At 44.3% G+C, this 17,227-nt stretch overlaps 1 protein-coding gene across 1 annotated transcript; it reads left to right on the forward strand.

The window, feature by feature from the left end:
- Window positions 1–6,883: 6,883 nt before the first annotated feature.
- LOC119805064 (zinc finger X-linked protein ZXDB-like) lies at window positions 6,884–12,810 on the forward strand. Its single transcript, XM_038316868.2, has 2 exons — window positions 6,884–6,965; window positions 7,234–12,810. Exons 1-2 carry the CDS (start codon window positions 6,895–6,897, stop codon window positions 9,947–9,949), a joined length of 2,787 nt encoding a protein of 928 aa, XP_038172796.1. The 5' UTR covers window positions 6,884–6,894; the 3' UTR covers window positions 9,950–12,810.
- Window positions 12,811–17,227: the final 4,417 nt, after the last annotated feature.

Here is a 17,227-nt window from a genome sequence, read left to right on the forward strand (position 1 = left end):
TGCCTTTCTACTGGGACTAATACAAAATAACTGTATGTTTTCAGGCTGCTTAATTTCCTAAATTCCTTTTATTCAATTTCCCAATTTTGTTAGATACTGCAAAGTGAAATAAAGTTTCTCCTAGACCCCTCCAAACCTACTACATTTACTTATCTATGTAATATTTGTCAATATGTGTGTCTATGTGCCTGTGTGTGTGTCTATATTCATGCCTGTGGGCTTCTCATGGTGCACATGGACAAGTCAGAGTAAAACACTTGATAGTTGTTTCCCTTCTTAAAACCACGTGGTTCTCTACCATCAAGCTGAGGTTGTCATTGGAGGCAAAATGCTTTGTGACCAACAGCTTCACTTGTGTATCATCTTGGAGACCCCCAGGGATCTTTTCCCAGCATCCCTCAGTGTTTACCTAAGTACACTTACATCCACACCACCACCAGTCATATCCACGTTGCTCTCAGGTCAGCCATTCACATAGGCACTGCATGGGGGCCTGTTTGCAACCTGGAGAATTAATAGTTCTCAATGTAGCCTGTCAGAAGTGGACCAGACATTTAATCCCGGCACTTAAGTGGCAGAGGCAGATGGATCTCTATGAGTATGAGGCTAGCCTGATCTACAGAGAGATTTTCAGGAGAGGCTCCAAAGGTACACAGAGAAACCCTGTTTCACAAAACAAAAAAAATTAAATCTGAATATTCTGGTCTCCCAGCAGCAAGGGTGGAGTGTAGAGATTCTCGGGATCAGTTCCCTCCTGAGAACAAAAGTTCCTGGAAGGACAGCAGCTTACTCTGAACCTTCTGAAAGCCTTCCTACTGATTAGAATTTCTGTAATTGTGGAGAGCTCAGGGCTCAACCACACTTTGTCTTGGGATATCTTTATCCCCCATGGTAGACATTCACAGACCAGCGCTGTGCCTGACCTCACATCCTGTGACTGGCCGGTGACTTGGAAATGTACTAACAAACCAATGGGTGGCACCAAGTTAGGGGCTTCCCGTGTCACTTAGAAACATCTCTGGACCATAGCACAGATTTCCTCACTTTGTTGGAATCTGCGGACTTATTTCTTCCAACGTATTTCAAAATAGCTTGGCTCTTGACTACTCTTTATTCTAGTATTACAAAAACATGATGAGATAGTGGCCACGTTGGAACATGGAATTCAAGGTAACAAGAATTTGAGATCAAAGGCTGCGATCCCTCATGTTTGGGTGCAGAATAAACTGGATCCTGTCACCTGGGAGGTTAGAGTTTTGTTTCTGTATTAAGTGGCTTCGCTATTAGCCTCAGTGGTAGAGATAGGGGTTATCCTCTTTTCTTTGTCTTCTTATTGATCTTTCCTTTAAAAATGAATTAGACAACAGAGTTCTGATGGCTTCAGTTGTATGTATCTGTTTATTGTAATGTATGTTTTCTACATTCTGAGTCATATTTCCCTCATATTTGTTCACTTTCTATGAATATATTTTCCCTTCACTGTTAGCAGTGAACAGCTCAGACTTATGGCCCTGCTTTCCACTTTGAGGATTAGGAGTAGCTTCCCTCAGCTATGAACTACAAGTGCATCCACATCTGATCTTGACGGCAAAATCTGGAGTAGCCCTGTCCCTGGCACAGTGACTGAGTCTTGAGCAGATAATGTAATTAACCCTGGAAGAGACCATACTAAAAGGAACTAAGTGGTAAGATTCCCTGTTACTAAAAGCTCCCTCCAACTCAGTTCACAATTTGTCTCCTTCCCAAACATGTCTTCTTCACTTGGTCGCATGTATTGCTATATCTTGGTCAAGGACTTTTGGTTTTACCATGTTCTAGTCAGACCAAGGCACAATATTCTGAGTTGAGAGGTGGAAGTGAGAAGCAAATTTCTCACCCTGATCTGCCCTGCTCTGGAGAATTTGGAGAAGCTGGGGAAAGATGTTCACTGAAGTCGACTTGTTTAGACAGGAAGACCTTGTGCCTGAATGCCTGTGACAGATGGGTGGAACACCAGTAGCTCCAGGTGCAATCTAGGCAGCTGCAGGACAAAGCTTTTCTACTGACAAAGGTGACCCTCTGCCTTCCCAAACCTCTTGCCTCAGGGCGTGCTTTCTGATTTGACCAAGAGCACATACCTCACCTCTCAGAGAACAGGGAACTGAAAAGACAAAATGAGGTCCGAGACCAAATGAGGATGCCTGACCATTGCATGCAGTCTAGGAGGGGTGAGGCTGTTATTAAGGACAAGAGTCAACTGACAAGAGGCTGGATACAGAAGTAGAGATGCCATGATTAACTAGTTGTGTCCCCCCCACCCCGCTAATGAAAGAAAACCTAGTTTGATAACTTCCCGTGCACCATTCTGATAAAAGAAATGAATCCTGAACAAACCAAGTAGTCGTTTTTCATTAAGAAGGAATGAGGAGACCATATCGTGGCCTATACCTCTGGCAGAAGCCTTCCACCCCATTAGAGGCCAGACCAGCTCCCTGAAAACCAAGCCCACATCTCTGTTGGAAATTTCCCATTTTACAGAGTCCAGGCCAGCACCCTGAACACCAGGTAAGATCTTCCCAACTCTGCTGGTGTCTTCCCAACTTAACCCCAACTCTTAGCACCATATCCTGTCCCAGAACTGTGGAAGAAACCTGCTCTTCCACCAGAGGCCAGGCCAGTATCCTGAATCCTCGGTAAGATTGCACCCACCATGCCCATTCTTGAGAACCTTTTTCAAATTGCCCTTCCTCTCCTTGTCACCACGTCCAGGCCCCTACCTCTGGTGGAAAGCTTCCACCCCATCAAAAGCCAGGCTAGCTTCTTGGAAACCAGGTAAGCCACCCCCATTTCCCTACTGATGAGTGACCAACATAAGTGCTCCCCCTCACCCAGTGACCACAACCTGGCCCACACCTCTGCTGGAAGCCCCTCTTTCACCAGAGGCCAGGCCAGCATCCTCAATAAGATTGCTCCTGACATTGTCTACTCTGGCCCAGCCTAGCACTTATTGTCCCTCCTCTGATCATCAACATCCCTGTCTGCACCTCTGGAGGAAACCTTCCTCTCCATCAGAGACCAGGCCAGAATTCTGATACCCAGAGACCAGACCACAATCCTGAACCTCAGTGTCACAGGGTTTTGATTGCTCTGAAGAGAGACCATGACCACAGCAACTTCTATAAATAAAAACATCTAATGCAGTGGATCACTTATACTTTCAGAGGTTCAGTCCACTATCATCATGACAAGCAGCCTGACACCGTGCAGGCAGAGCTGGTGCTGGAGGAGTAGTTGAGAATCCTATGTCCTGTCGGCAACAGGAAGTCATCTGAGACACTGGGCCATATCCTGAGCATAGGAAACCTCAACGCCCACCCCCATATTGGCATGTTGCCTTCTTCAAGGCCATGCTTACTCCAAGAATGCCACGCCTCCTAATAGTGCTACTCCCTGAGAGATTATGGGGACCAATTATATTTAGACTACCACATTCCATTGCCTGGTCCCATCAGCTTAACAATATCATAATGCAAAATTTATTTAGTCCTAACTGGCAAATCTCCAGAGTTGTTTACATTCTCAACAATGTTTTAAAATGCCAAGTTTCTTCTGACATTCATGAAATCTCTTAATTGTAATCCCTTACAAATTCAAAATAAACAGATCACATCCTTCCAACAGGTAATGGCACATGACAGACATTATCATTCCAAAACGTAGGGAAGAGAGTATAGTGAGGACATACTAGACAATTGAAAGACTGACAGCCAGCTGGGCAAACTACAAACTCTGCATCTCCATGCCTGATGTCAAAGGACTCCTCAGATCTCCTACACTGTTCAGCTTTGCTGACTTCAATAGACTTCTTTCTCTTGGGCTGGTTCCACTCCCTGTTAGCAGCTTTCCTGGGCAGGTATCCCATGACTCTGACATCTCTAACACGTTGGGTCCTCAAGGCAACCCAGGCTTCGATTCCACAGCTTCACACAATGGTCTCTAGGACTCTATTTAGGGACATCCCTGACACATGCCTGGCCTCAGCAGCTTTTTCTAGGCATGGAGGCAAATACTATAGCCGTTTCTTGTACCCTTAATTCTAAAGTCAGTACCACCTTGCTGAAGCTGCTAAATTCTTCTGCTTACTTGGGAAGAACATGGTCCCATCATTCAGTTACATGTTCATCAGCTTTCTGTCCTTTGCTGCCTAAAGTTGGCTATCCTGGAACTCACTCTGTAGATCAGGCTGGCCTGAAACTCAGATCCACCACCCTCCCACTGCTGGAATTAGAGGTGTGCCCCAACACACCTGGCTCAAACTGTTCTTAGTTGCTTTTCACACGTTGGAAACATAGCTGGGTAGGATCTGGCCCTGTGGTCACCAGTCTCTATATTCCATTTATAAGGTTTAAGGACACGGAGGACGGCAATGTCAGGGGATGACCTGCTCAGTCCAGTTCTCGCTCCTGGTGTCCAGGTGCTTTGTAGTTTCAGTCAGGGTGTTTTCCTTGAGAAGGCTGTCCTTGGGGGGATGTGAAGAGGAAGAGCTGGACACCCTGGTTGTTTTGCCCAGACTCAGTTCATGGCAGAGCAAGAGACATTTCTTTAGACACTCCTGGCATTTCGGGGCTCTAGGAAGTTTGAAGCAATGGGCCAAAATACCACTTTCAGTTTTACCAAGGAAAGACGCTGACCACTTTTCTTGAGCTGTTTTACCCTCAAGTGCCTAGCCACTCTCTCTGTCCTGCTTGCCTCTGGCCCTGGGTGGTGCATACAGTTGGTATGTTTTGTTTACCCGTATCCTGGTCTCTAGTGAACTTTAGCTGATAGTTAGCTGCCTTTACTTCATTTCCTCTGGGTTTATTCCCAGATTCTAATATTATCATCCTTTGGCTTCCTTCTGAAAGTATCTATCTGTCTGTCTGTCTATCTATCTATCTATCTATCTATCTATCTATCTATCTATCTATCTATCTGTGTATAGATATAGATATTAAGGAGAGTAAGGACTCAAAAGAAGAAGGCCTTATTTTCCCAGAAAGAGGAGATAATCTCTGTAGAAAAGCAAGCTCATAATCAGAGCCCAGCTGTGTAACTTCTTGAATCAGCTCTGCTTAAGCCAGTGAAATTCCTGTGTTAGATCAGGAGTAATAAGGAAAATGGTGTTGCTCATACACGGTAGACCTGCCGGACAAGAAGCCATCTGGTGGGACACTGAACACCTCAGGAACAACTACAGGAAAAGGATTTCCAACCTTCTTGTCTTTACATACCAGACCATGTGGGCTGCGGAGACCAAGGCTCTCACCTGACCCTCCCAGACACATCACCAAGTGGTACCTGATAGAGTCAGCTGAATCTCAGAAGTTCACTTTTCAGGTCAGAGGAGCTGTGCCAGCAATGCTCTACACACCCAAGGATTTCTGCTGTTCTCAACCCTAGCCAAAAGGCTGCTTTTGCAGTGTTTAGTGGTGAATGCAGAGAGTCATCCCTGGTCAAACTGCATGTGTTTATCATTCACCTATCCTGCCTGCCCCAGGGTCTCTATTTCCCTCTGTGTATTCCCCCCTTTAGTCCAGATACTATTTCTTCATACAGGTATCTATAAGTAGAAGCCCTAGCCATGAAGCACACGATTGTTACATCTGACTATATTAGTACCAAGATTTTCTCCTGTTAACACAAAACAGTACACAGCAGGTAGAAATTCAAGCAACAAGGCCCTGAAGGTATTACTGTGTCTACACATAGGACTGCAGTTTAAATTAGATCAGCGGTCACAAAATGGGAACCAGAACCTATGCAGCTTAAAGGAGTTCAGTGTGTAGCAGGCCTTGCACAGAAGAGAAAAGCCAAAAGATCCACAACTGTGAGAATGTGTGAAAGCTTGGTAGTAACTGGAGTGCCGATCACCTTCAGATGGGAAAATTCTTTGGGTGTTTGGTGTCCTGATGCTAGTGGAAAGGACACTTGCGACAGAAAACAAGCTGGGACAATCTGAGATCCTGTCTCTGATAACAACACTCCCTCCCAGTGACAACAGCCCAGTTTGTCACTGTTTGTAAAGCTGGCGCTGTGTAGTTACAGAGCAGACAGGCTTCTCCATGATGAAGATGCAAAAATGCTCATGATAATAGCAAAACCACTGGAAAGACCCTCTCTGCCCGTTTACTGTAGAATGGGGGAACACGGTCACCGCGCCCCAAGTCCATGGCTGAATGCTCGTCAGTGATGACGAAGATATGGCATAAGGTCCTGAGAGGCTACATGGATGGGCCTGGCACATAAAATAAAATGCAGAAGTGAAGCGATCCACATAAATGAAACACATAGTATGATTTCTACTATATAGCTCCATATAAACTACATTGTTTATGGAATTGCACCTTAAAGCATTCCAAGCAGGGAGATCCGAGGAGCTGGCTGGACTTTGCAGATTTCATTATCATTTGCTTCAACCGCCAGGTTTCACACCTGTAGGTGGAAGGGTGCCAGTCAGTTTTGGCCCGATTTCTTCTTCTGACTCCTGCCCCAGGAGGACGAAAGCCCAACTATGTGAAAAACTTTGACCCAGGACATGGCTCACAGTAACCAGTTTCGAGAAGTGTATGTGTGCGCTTGTAGCAGGCATCTGCGTGTGTTTGTGTGTGTGTCTGCGTGTGTGTGTGTGTGTCTGCGTGTGTGTGTGTGTGTGTGTGTGTGTGTCTGCGTGTGTGTGTGTGTGTGTGTGTGTGTGTGTGTGTGTGCTTGGAGCGGACATCTCCTCAAATGATGTGAGTGAGAGCGTGTGTGAGTGTGTCTGTGTGCTTGGAGCAGGCATCTCCACCAGAAACGGTAGCAAGTCCATTTCCTGCGGGTAATACAGTTTATCCTGTCTGAAGTTTTCTCCTTGGCTCAGCAGCACATGACTTCCATGCCATGAGAAGTGCCAGGGAACAGGCTGAGCTCCGGAAGGGGCCACAGGACGCTGATCTGCTGCCCACAGGGAGGTAGGGGTTCAGGTTGCCCTCCCTGGCTGGGTGTCTGGGAGCCTCAGCAGCCTCCTGGAGGAACTGTCATTCTCCCTGCACTTGGGAAGACCTCGATTACTTTGTAACCCAAGTGTGGAAGTTATTTCCCCGCGCCAGACTCTGCCTCTGGGCCGTCTCTCGTGCTCCAGAGACACGGTACCAGAATATTTAAATCACTGTGGCGTTAAATACGTTTTAATATCTGATAGGGCCAGTTTCTGCGCATTGCACTTTTTTTTCCTTTCAGGAACGTGTTCGGGCCCGCGGCAGGGGGCGGGGTCGCGCCTCCGCCTCGGCTCTGGTTCCAGCCGAGCCTCACTGACGCCGAGATGGAAATCCCGAGGCTGCTCCCGGCTCGCGGGACACCACAGGGCGGCGGCGGCGGCGGCTGCTGCCCCGCGGGTGGCGGCGGGGTGCCCCGAGCCCCGGACTCTCTGGCTTGTCAGGCCCCCACACGCCGCCTCCTCCTGCTCCGGGGGGCCCAAGATGGCGGGCCGGGGCCGCGGAGCGCAGAGGCCCAGAGGGCCTCACGGGGCCTGGGCCCGAGCCCTAGCGCGAACCGCTTGGCGCCCAGGCCGGATCACCGGAGCCGCGGCGGCGGCGGCGGCGGCGGCGGCGGCGAAGGAGGCAGAAGCGGCGGCGGAGGCGACGACTTCTTCCTGTTGCTGCTAGACCCGGTGGGTGGCGACGTAGAAACGGCGGGCGCGGAGCAGGCCGGAGGGCCGGTGCGGAGGGAGGAGGCCGGGGCAGGCCCGGGGCCCAAGCGGCGCGCAAGCAGCACGGCGAATCCCGCGGGCCGGCTCGAGCCGGGGCCCCGGCGCCCGTTGGCCGCGCCGGCTCCGTCGCAGCTCCCCGCGGCGGGCCCGGGCCCCGGCCCCGCAGCGGCCTTCGCGGGCACCATCACCATCCACAACCAGGACTTGCTGCTGCGCTTCGAGAACGGCGTCCTCACCCTGACCACGCCCCCGCTGCCCGCCTGGGAGCCGGGGGTCGCGCCAGTCCCGCAGCCGCAGCCCGGGGCCCCCGGGGGCCCCGGCGGCCCCGGCGGCCTCGGCGGCCCCGGCGGCCCCGGCGGCCCCGGCGGCCCGGGCGGCCCCGGCGGCCCGGGCGGCCCGGGCGGTCCGCAGGCCGGCTGCCCGCCCGCCGCCGCGGCCGCCGCCGCCTCGGCCGCCGCCTCCTCGCAGCTGGGCGACTGCCCCGAGCTGCCACCCGACCTCCTGCTGGCCGAGCCTGCAGAACCCGCGCCCGCGCCGGCGCCTCCGGAGGAGGAGGCCGAGGCCCAGGCCGCCGCGCAGAGCCCCAGCGGTCCTCTAGGCCAGGGCCCGGGCCCGAGCCCGGGCCCGGGCGTGCTGCTCTACCTGTGCCCGGAGGCGCAGTGCGGCCAGACCTTCGCCAAGAAGCACCAGCTGAAGGTGCACCTGCTGACGCACAGCAGCAGCCAGGGCCAGCGGCCCTTCAAGTGCCCCCTGGGCGGCTGCGGCTGGACCTTCACCACCTCCTACAAGCTCAAGAGGCACCTGCAGTCGCACGACAAGCTGCGGCCATTCGGCTGCCCGGTGGAGGGCTGCGGCAAGAGCTTCACCACCGTGTACAACCTCAAGGCGCACATGAAGGGGCACGAGCAGGAGAACTCCTTCAAATGCGAGGTGTGCGAGGAGAGCTTCCCCACGCAGGCCAAGCTCAGCAGCCACCAGCGCAGCCACTTCGAGCCCGAGCGGCCTTACCAGTGCGCCTTCTCCGGCTGCAAGAAGACCTTCATTACCGTGAGTGCCCTGTTCTCTCACAACCGCGCCCATTTCAGGGAGCAGGAACTCTTCGCCTGCTCCTTCCCCGGCTGCAGCAAGCAGTACGACAAGGCTTGCCGCCTCAAGATTCACCTGCGGAGCCACACGGGAGAGCGGCCTTTCCTTTGCGACTTTGACGGCTGTGGCTGGAACTTCACCAGCATGTCCAAACTCCTGCGACACAAGAGGAAGCACGACGACGACCGCAGGTTCACCTGTCCCGTGGAGGGCTGCGGCAAGTCCTTCACCAGGGCCGAACACCTCAAGGGACACAGCATCACCCACCTGGGCACGAAGCCCTTCGTGTGCCCTGTCGAAGGCTGCTGTGCCAGGTTCTCTGCCCGCAGCAGTCTCTACATCCACTCCAAGAAGCACTTGCAGGACGTGGGCACTTGGAAGAACCGATGCCCGGTCTCCACCTGCAACAAACTCTTCACGTCCAAGCACAGCATGAAGACCCACATGGCCAAGAGGCACAACCTCGGCCAGGACCTCTTGGCCCAGCTCGAAGCCGCCAACTCTCTCACGCCCAGCAGTGAACTGGCCAGCCAGGGGCAGAACGATCTCAGCGGCGGCGCGGAGCTGGTGTCTCTCTTCTCGGATGTGCCCGGCCACAGTTCTGCCGCCGTGCTGGACACGGCCCTGGTCAACTCCGGGATCTTGACTATTGACGTGGCCTCTGTCAACTCGACTCTCGCAGGAGGTCTCCCTGCCGCCGATAACAGTAACCATTCCTTAGGGCCAGCGGTGGACCCCCGGGCCCTTAGGGCCCCCAATGACCTCCCCCAGGGTCTGGATACCTCTCTCTTCTTCGGAACCTCGGTGCCCGCTTATCAGCAGAGCCCCTTAGACATGGACGATGTCCCCGGGGGAAGCGTCGGGGGGCTCTTTGGCTCCTTGGCCCTGAAAAACTCAAGCCTGGAGCCCCAAGCTTTGACACCCAGCAATAAGTTAACCGTGGACACGGAAGCTCTGACTCCCTCCAGCACCCTCTGTGAAAACAGTGTCTCGGAACTACTGACCCCTGCCAAAGCCGATTGGAACATGCATCCCGACTCTGACTTCTTTGGGCACGAGGAAGAGACCCAGTTTGGATTCTCCAACCCAACGGGAAGCCATGGTTCTCAGAAAGAAACAGATCTCATGGCCACGGTGACTGGCTCCCCGTTTTTAATATGAACCTACTCTGCCCTGCCGTGCCCTGCCGTGCCCTGCCGTGCGGCTCACTTTCATTACACTTGGTCTGAGGACGTTCTGGAAGGAGTGCTTCCCTGCAGTCCTTTCTTGCTGCTTTGCAGAGGAACGTGTCTGTGGACTACAAATTTAGAGATTTACATTCTCATCCTGGGCCTGGAACTCATGAGTTCTGTGACCCTCAGCAAGTTTCCCAACCTAGCTGAGCCTTAATTTTTTCTTTTACATATAAAGGAGGTGGTTGGTCAGATGGCTTCTACTCTCTTTGCAGCTTTTTAGGTTCTGGATATTAATTGTTTCTTCCTTAAAATATTTTGTGACAGCCCAACAATGATATGCTCTTATTTTGAATATAAAGTAAATTAAGTTATGTAATAATGAATATATACTTTGCACTTGACTTCATCAATTGTAAATCTATGAATTATGTTATTTGTTTTTTATCGTTTCCCTGTTGTAGTATTTTTGAAGGAGCTCCAGATTTTAGTTTATTCATAAATACTCAGTACTGATCTTCAGAATTCATTGGGTCTTTAGAAAAAAATTATTGTAATAGTTTCTTTATATCAATTAATACCCAAGTTTTTAAGTTCATATTGTCACATAAATGCTTCCTGGTTTAATATTGTTTAATGTTCTGAAATATATTTTAATGTCTATGTCCCATTTTCCCCCTTTACTTAAGAATTTATTCATTGAAAATAATTATTTTTGAGTAGAATTTGCCACATCTCATCTAATTTTTGCTGATTGTGTCCTTTGTGTTTACTAAGTTTTCCTAATTTAGTAGTTAATGATTTGATCATATTTAAATATTCTTTTTGCATGAATGTTTTATAGATTACCCTGTGCTCTTTTATTTGCTTATGCTGTCTCCTTTCTCTTTTGGTGATAGTGAGAGACTTTACTGGTCAGGATGTTTGTTTATGATTACTTTTGCTTCTAATATGTTGAATTGTTTGTGTACAATCCTTACCAATTAGGGGAGGAAGAAATGTTGTTTAGAACACTTCAGAAAGTGTAATAAAGTATTATCCAGTGCCAGAAGATTCTCTGAAATGACGGTAAACTAACAAGACAAGGTAACAAAGAGATTTGTGTTGGCTGTTTTCATTCTTGCTATTTCAGACAGCTTTTGATGGTAGTAGGAGGCTGTGTTGTAGAATTGCGGTCTAGGACTTTGTCGTGAAAGAGACTCAGGGTCCAGTTAGTGCTCTGTTGTGTTGGAGAGATTCTCTTGGAGATATTGGTCTCACTAAACTCAGTTTCCTGTTTACTGATTCATGTGTATGCACATGACTAACATTCCCTAGCCTTTTTTTCTCAGATAGTTTTCAAAACGTAAGAAAAAGTATGTATTTCAGCACATTTTAATGACTTTATATGCTCTTTTTACAATCTCAGTTTTTTGTGTTGTTCATGAAAAATAGTTTTAATTCAGTCCTATTGATATTCAAGTTAATAAAGTGTTGTGGGTTTTAGAATGAAACAGGAAAGAGTCTCTTTCTTAACCTGAATATTTTTCTCTCCCAAATAGTTGTGGGAACAAACAGGAGTGGGAACACTGCCCACGTGGTTATCGCCATGCCTCTCCATTTGATCAGTCTGTCAACATCCTTGTTCTGTTTCTAACATTAGGCTTCTCTCTGTGACTGTGGAGCCTCTGATTCTTTCAACATCTGATAAAGGAGCAGAGGGTGATCATATCCTCTGTGATCTGAAGAGAGCATTGTTTATAGTTTTCCAGTATTGAAAGATGTGAAAGATTGAATCTCAATATTGTGTAAACACTGTACAGAGAGTATAGCATTTTTAGCTTATGGAATGTTTCCATAACTTATGTCTTTTATTTTTGTTCAGAGCAACCCTGTGAAGTAGTTTTAGCAAAGTCTGTGCATGTTTCATATTATAGTTTAGCCAACTCACATTCCAACTGGTTTTGGCTATGACTGACAGTTCTATATATAGCTTCACAGAAAAGTTTTTTCACCTCTCCTGTTTGCAACTTCCAAGATTCACTCTCCTCTGTCATAAGTGGCTGCTTTGTTCCAACTTAATTGGTTTCTGTTAGCTTCTGCTTATTTTTTTTTCTACAGTCTAATCTCTTGCCTCTGCATCCCAGTCCTTCCTCACCTTTCTTTTTCTTTCTTTCTTTGTTTAATGGGTAGATATTTTTCCTGTGACCATCCCTTCACTGTTTTCCTCATGGCACATTTTTTTCAGTGCTAGCATTCACTGAGTGTATACTGTAGTTCTGTGTGGACAGTAAAAAGCTATTTTCTGAGCTTAAATAATACTGTGTGTATATATGATTCAAAGCCTAAAGAAGATTATTTTTTATGCTGTTCAAATGAGAAGTGAATTTCTGTTTCATTATTTCTATTTAAAAAGTTTTTTGCCAGGGAGTTCTGCTAATCCTTTCTTATTTGTTCTAGTGTACTAGTCTAGTAGCATTTGCATGTAGATGTCTATGGATGACAGACTTTGGAAATGCACTAAAATTTGCCACTATGAAATGTTTCTTTGTTGTGTGTATGTTGGTATTTATACATACCCACAGATACTCACAAATATTTTAAAAATGGTTGTACTCATTTAGTGAAATGAAAAGTAGGCATACTTTTATAAATCAAAGAAATGCTTAGAATTTTATTTTGTCTACCCATTTGACAGTTTTCCATGTTTGTGTTGAAACTATTTGTATTCATAAAATATATTTCAAAAGTGTTATTCATTTGAACTTAAATAGACCACTATTTTTTTGTGTTTGGCAAATAAGTCTGTCAAGGATGAGCTGAATACACAAGTCATGAAAATAAAGTAAATTTATAAACATGAAGATAAAATAATGTTGTGATTTTATTTATTTATTTAATTCCTTAAAGCAACATTTTCCAATAAAAAAAGCATAAACTCTATTTTCTTACCTGCTCCTAGCAATTTCAAAGGGCAAATGCTACTTTTCTTAAAGATGTCAGATTTGATTTGTTTCACTGAACTAAGTCCTTCAAATTCTTTCTATCTCAATATGGTTTTATAGAAGAATGTTGAACAGTTTTGTGTTTTTAAGGTAAGGTTACTTTCTGTTGGAATGATAAAATATTGTCAGCACTCCTTTTAAATAATAGAGTAATAATGAGTGGTTAATTTTTATCATTTTGTTAACCTTTCCCTTTGCTTCTCCTTAATTTTTGGCTTATTTTATTGATTAGAAAATCAGTTACAAAATAGCTTAAAAGGAAGTCTGTTTCTAAGGGCACTATTGATCATGAAGTAAAAGTATATCGGCCTTCAGTTGAGGATGTGGTTCAGTGCTTGAACGTTTGCCCAGCTGACATGAAGAATTTGATTTTTACCACCACAAAATATTTGTGTGTGTGTGTTTATATAGATGTACTTTTGTGGGTCTTGTATTTGCCAGTCAATATAATGAAAAACTTCTTGAGCAGTAATCATGAATCATAGTGTTTGATAACTTTGCTTTTCTGTTCCTTTTGAGGAAACAAATGTGAGTGCAAAGTGTAAAGTGAATATTGCACTGCACATATTTCAAATTGACAATTATTTATGCACATAAAATATTGAGGACTCTTTGAACAGAAATATAGATACATATTATATCCTTGACCTTTGAGCAAATCACACTTGATAGGAGGAGATAGAAAATTGTGTTATACAGTTAGAGTAAAAACAAGATTAATTTACTATCAGATTGATGGAAAGGTGAAAAAAAGCCGAGTATGTGAAACTTGTTATGAGAGCCAGTAAATCCTTTAATAGAAAGTTAATGCTAATGACGTTTTTAAAAAAGATAACTTAATAGGCCTGTGTAGGTGTGGGGAGAAAAACTGGCAAGGCAAAGCAGACAAATGTTCCAGTAGTTCCAGTGAAGACAATGAAGTGTGAAGCCAGGAGTGGTGTCGGTGAGTTTGAGAGAGAAGGCAAGGAGAGAGATTTTTGAGATTTCTCTAGCACATGAAGAGGGAATAGAATGTAATATTTTAGCAAGCTATATATAGAAGTTATTTTAGAAAGACTGACAAGAGAAACTGGGAGCGGTAACTCAGGTTTCTCAGGAATTGTAATACAATGAGAGGAGTAAGAAGAGCACTTTGGGAATGAGCATAGAAGTTTGGTGTATTTAATGAAATGACAAATGATGACATAATTATTCATAAACTGTCAATCTTGTTTATTCAGATTCTGTATAGCAGCAGAAGGCTACTTCCTCTTTCTGGGTTCCACAGGCATCTGTGAACCACCTCCCTGGTTCTCCTTGTTATTTTCCTGTGAAAGACCAGAGGCATTGTCATCAGCTCTGCAACTGACTACTATAGCAGTGATTAGTCTTCAGGACTGCTAAGTACTTGAATTGTGGTTAGTACAATTGAGAATTAAATTCCTAATTTGTGTTTAAGCTTTCATTTTAAATCCGTGCCAATATAAAATATTGGTTTTCTGTTGTTATATTATTCTGGGAGGATTACATTTCACTTTGGCCATGGGAAATATTTTCTTTTGTTCACTTTTCTCTTTAAAAGAATTTTTAAATTTAATCATGAAAAACTTGATATCCAAATTGAGATATATTGTTATTGTAAAATAATAACCAGAATTTAAAGGTATAGTACAAACATTTAAATATTTATTATTTGTTATGTTAAAAACAATTAAATATTATTACTGTTTATATAAATAATAGTATTTTTAATATATTTGTTTAAAATATTAGAATTAATTTTCCAGTTTCTTTTACTATTTAAATTTGTTTTAATTGCTTGACTTTTTGGTTTTTTTTCAAGACAGGGTTTTTCTGTGTACCCCTGGCTGTCCTGGAACTAGCTCTGTAGACCAGGCTGGCCTCAGACTCAGAGATCACCTGCCTCTGCCTTCCGAGTGCTTGGACTGAAGGCATGCACCACCGCCCAGCTAATTGCTTGATTTTTTTTTTTGTGATAGCATATTGCTATATAGCCCAGGCTAGTCTTAAACTTGCTTCAACCTCAAAAGTTCTGAGATTACAGGCATGTAGCAATACACAAAACCTTTTTACTTTCTCGATGTAGCTACTAGAAAATTGAAAATTATGTAAATAATTCTTGCTATACCTGCAAAAAATTAAGTAAAATATAAAATCATATTTTAATCTCTCCTTTTATTAACTCTATCAATTTGGTTGTTCCTTGCCTCCCTGGGGCTGCTGTATCAAAATGAGGTATTCTACCTCTTCTGTCTGAGGCTCTATTAAAAAAAAATCAGTCAGTAGTTTATTTTATGCTTAATGTAAATAACAACAACAAAACCTTACTGTGCTATAAAGGACTGCATTATAATTTGGAGGACAGTATTTTGTCACTGATTTCAGCAACTGTTTTATTAGCATATAAACATTAGGTTTCCTTTCAGTAGTTTCCAGACAGAATTTGTTTTTGTTGTTTCCTTTCTCCCTGTTCCCATTCTCTAATGTGTATTTTCATTCTTTTGTATTTTCCCTCCTTCCCCAGCCCCTGGTTGCCTCCTATCGAGTTTCATAACCTCTACTCTCTCTTATGCCTCCTCATTTGCACACATACAAACATCAAAAGTTAGAATCTGCAAATGAGAAAGAACATATGTTTTTTTTAGTTTGACCAGTACCATTTGTTAAAGATGCTGTCTTTTCTCCAGTGTGTATTATTGTCTTCTTTCCCAAAATTCAGGTGACTGTAGAACATAGGCCTATAGGTGAGTGCCCAATTCTATTTATAAGTGTGTCTGTCTTTTAAAGTTTTGTTACTATACCTGTGTGGTATAGTTGAAATCTGTGATGGTAATACTCCCAGTGGGGTTTTTTTGGGTGGGGGAGATTGTCTTCTTTAGTTCCATTTAAAATTTGAGGTTACTTTTCCTTTCTGTGAAGAAATGGAAAAGATTTCGACTTTTGATGGGGATTGCATCAACTCTGTAGATTGCTTTTGGTAGGATATCCATTTTCACAAAATACAATCCTACCAAGCTATGAGTATGAGAGTTCTTCCGCCTTCTGATGGCTTCAGTTTCTTTACACAGTGTCTTAAAGTTTAAAATAAAGTTTTTATTTTACAAATATTTCCTTCCTTCGTTAGAGTTATGCCAAGATATTTATTTTTACTTTGTTATATTTTATTTCAGACTATTGTGAAAGTATTATTTCTTTTCAGTATATTGTCATTTATATACAGGAAGACTACTGATTTTTATCTGTTAATTTTGTATCCTGTTACTTTGATGAAAGTGTTTATCAGCTGTAGAAGTTTCCTGGTGGAGTGTTTTGGGTCTTTTATGTATAAAATCAATCATCATCACCAAAAAGGATTACTTTTGAATTCTTCCGTATTCGTATCCTCTGCTGTAGCTAAGACTTCAAGCACTATTTTGAGCAGGTGCAGAGTGAGTAGACATTCTCTTGGTTTTGGATTTAATGAAAATGCTGAGAGTGTTTCTCCATTTGGCATGATGTAAAAAGTGGGTTTGTTGTATATTGTTTTTATTTTGTTGTGATATATCCCTTGTATTCCTAGACTCTCCAGGACTCATGAAGGGAAGATGAATCTTATCAAAGGCCTTTGCTGCATCCCCTGGTATGATCATGTGATTTTTTTTCCTTTACTCTGATTATGTGGTAGATTACATTTATTGATTTATGCATGTAGAACCATCCTTAGATTTCTGGAATAAAACGGACTTTAAGTGGTGGGAGATCTTTTTCATATGTTCTTGAATTTAGTTTGTATTTTATTGAGAGTTTTTCCATCTGTGTTGATCAGGGACATTGGCATATAACTCTTTTTGTATTGGGTTTTAATCTACTTTAACATCAGAGTAATACTGGTTTTGTAAAATTAATTCAGAAGTATTTCTTGCTTTTCTATTTTATGGGATAATTTGAACAGTCCGTTGAAGGCCTATTAGAATTCATTCTGTACTGACTCCATCTGGTCCTGGGTGTTTTTTAGTTTGGAGGTTTTCAATTACTGCTTCTGTCTCATTGGTTGTTATGGTTCAGTTTCAGTTATTTACTCCATTTTAAGTTTGGTAGGGTATATGCATCTAGAAATTCATCTATTTCTTTTATAGCTTCCAGTTTAAAGTATGCCCTAAAGATTCTATGAATTTTTGGTGTCTTCTGTCATATTTCCATTTTAGTGTTTAATTTTATTAATTTATGTCTTATTTCTTTTTCTTTTGGCTAATTTGGCTGAAGGTTGTTAGTTAAGTTTGTATCAGGCTTTCTTGAACTGCCAG

The sequence above is a fragment of the Arvicola amphibius genome, chromosome X, assembly GCF_903992535.2.
Source record: "Arvicola amphibius chromosome X, mArvAmp1.2, whole genome shotgun sequence".
NCBI classification, from domain to species: Eukaryota; Metazoa; Chordata; class Mammalia; order Rodentia; family Cricetidae; genus Arvicola; species Arvicola amphibius.

What these genes read in the sequence shown, in the direction of transcription:
- LOC119805064 (XM_038316868.2), top strand. Translation starts at nt 6,895, where the DNA reads ATGAGAAGTGCCAGGGAACAGGCTGAGCTCCGGAAGGGGCCACAGGAC. An exon ending in GATCTGCTGCCCACAGGGAG is followed by an intron (nt 6,966 to 7,233) that starts GTAGGGGTTCAG and finishes TTTTCCTTTCAG; the next exon opens with GAACGTGTTCGGGCCCGCGG.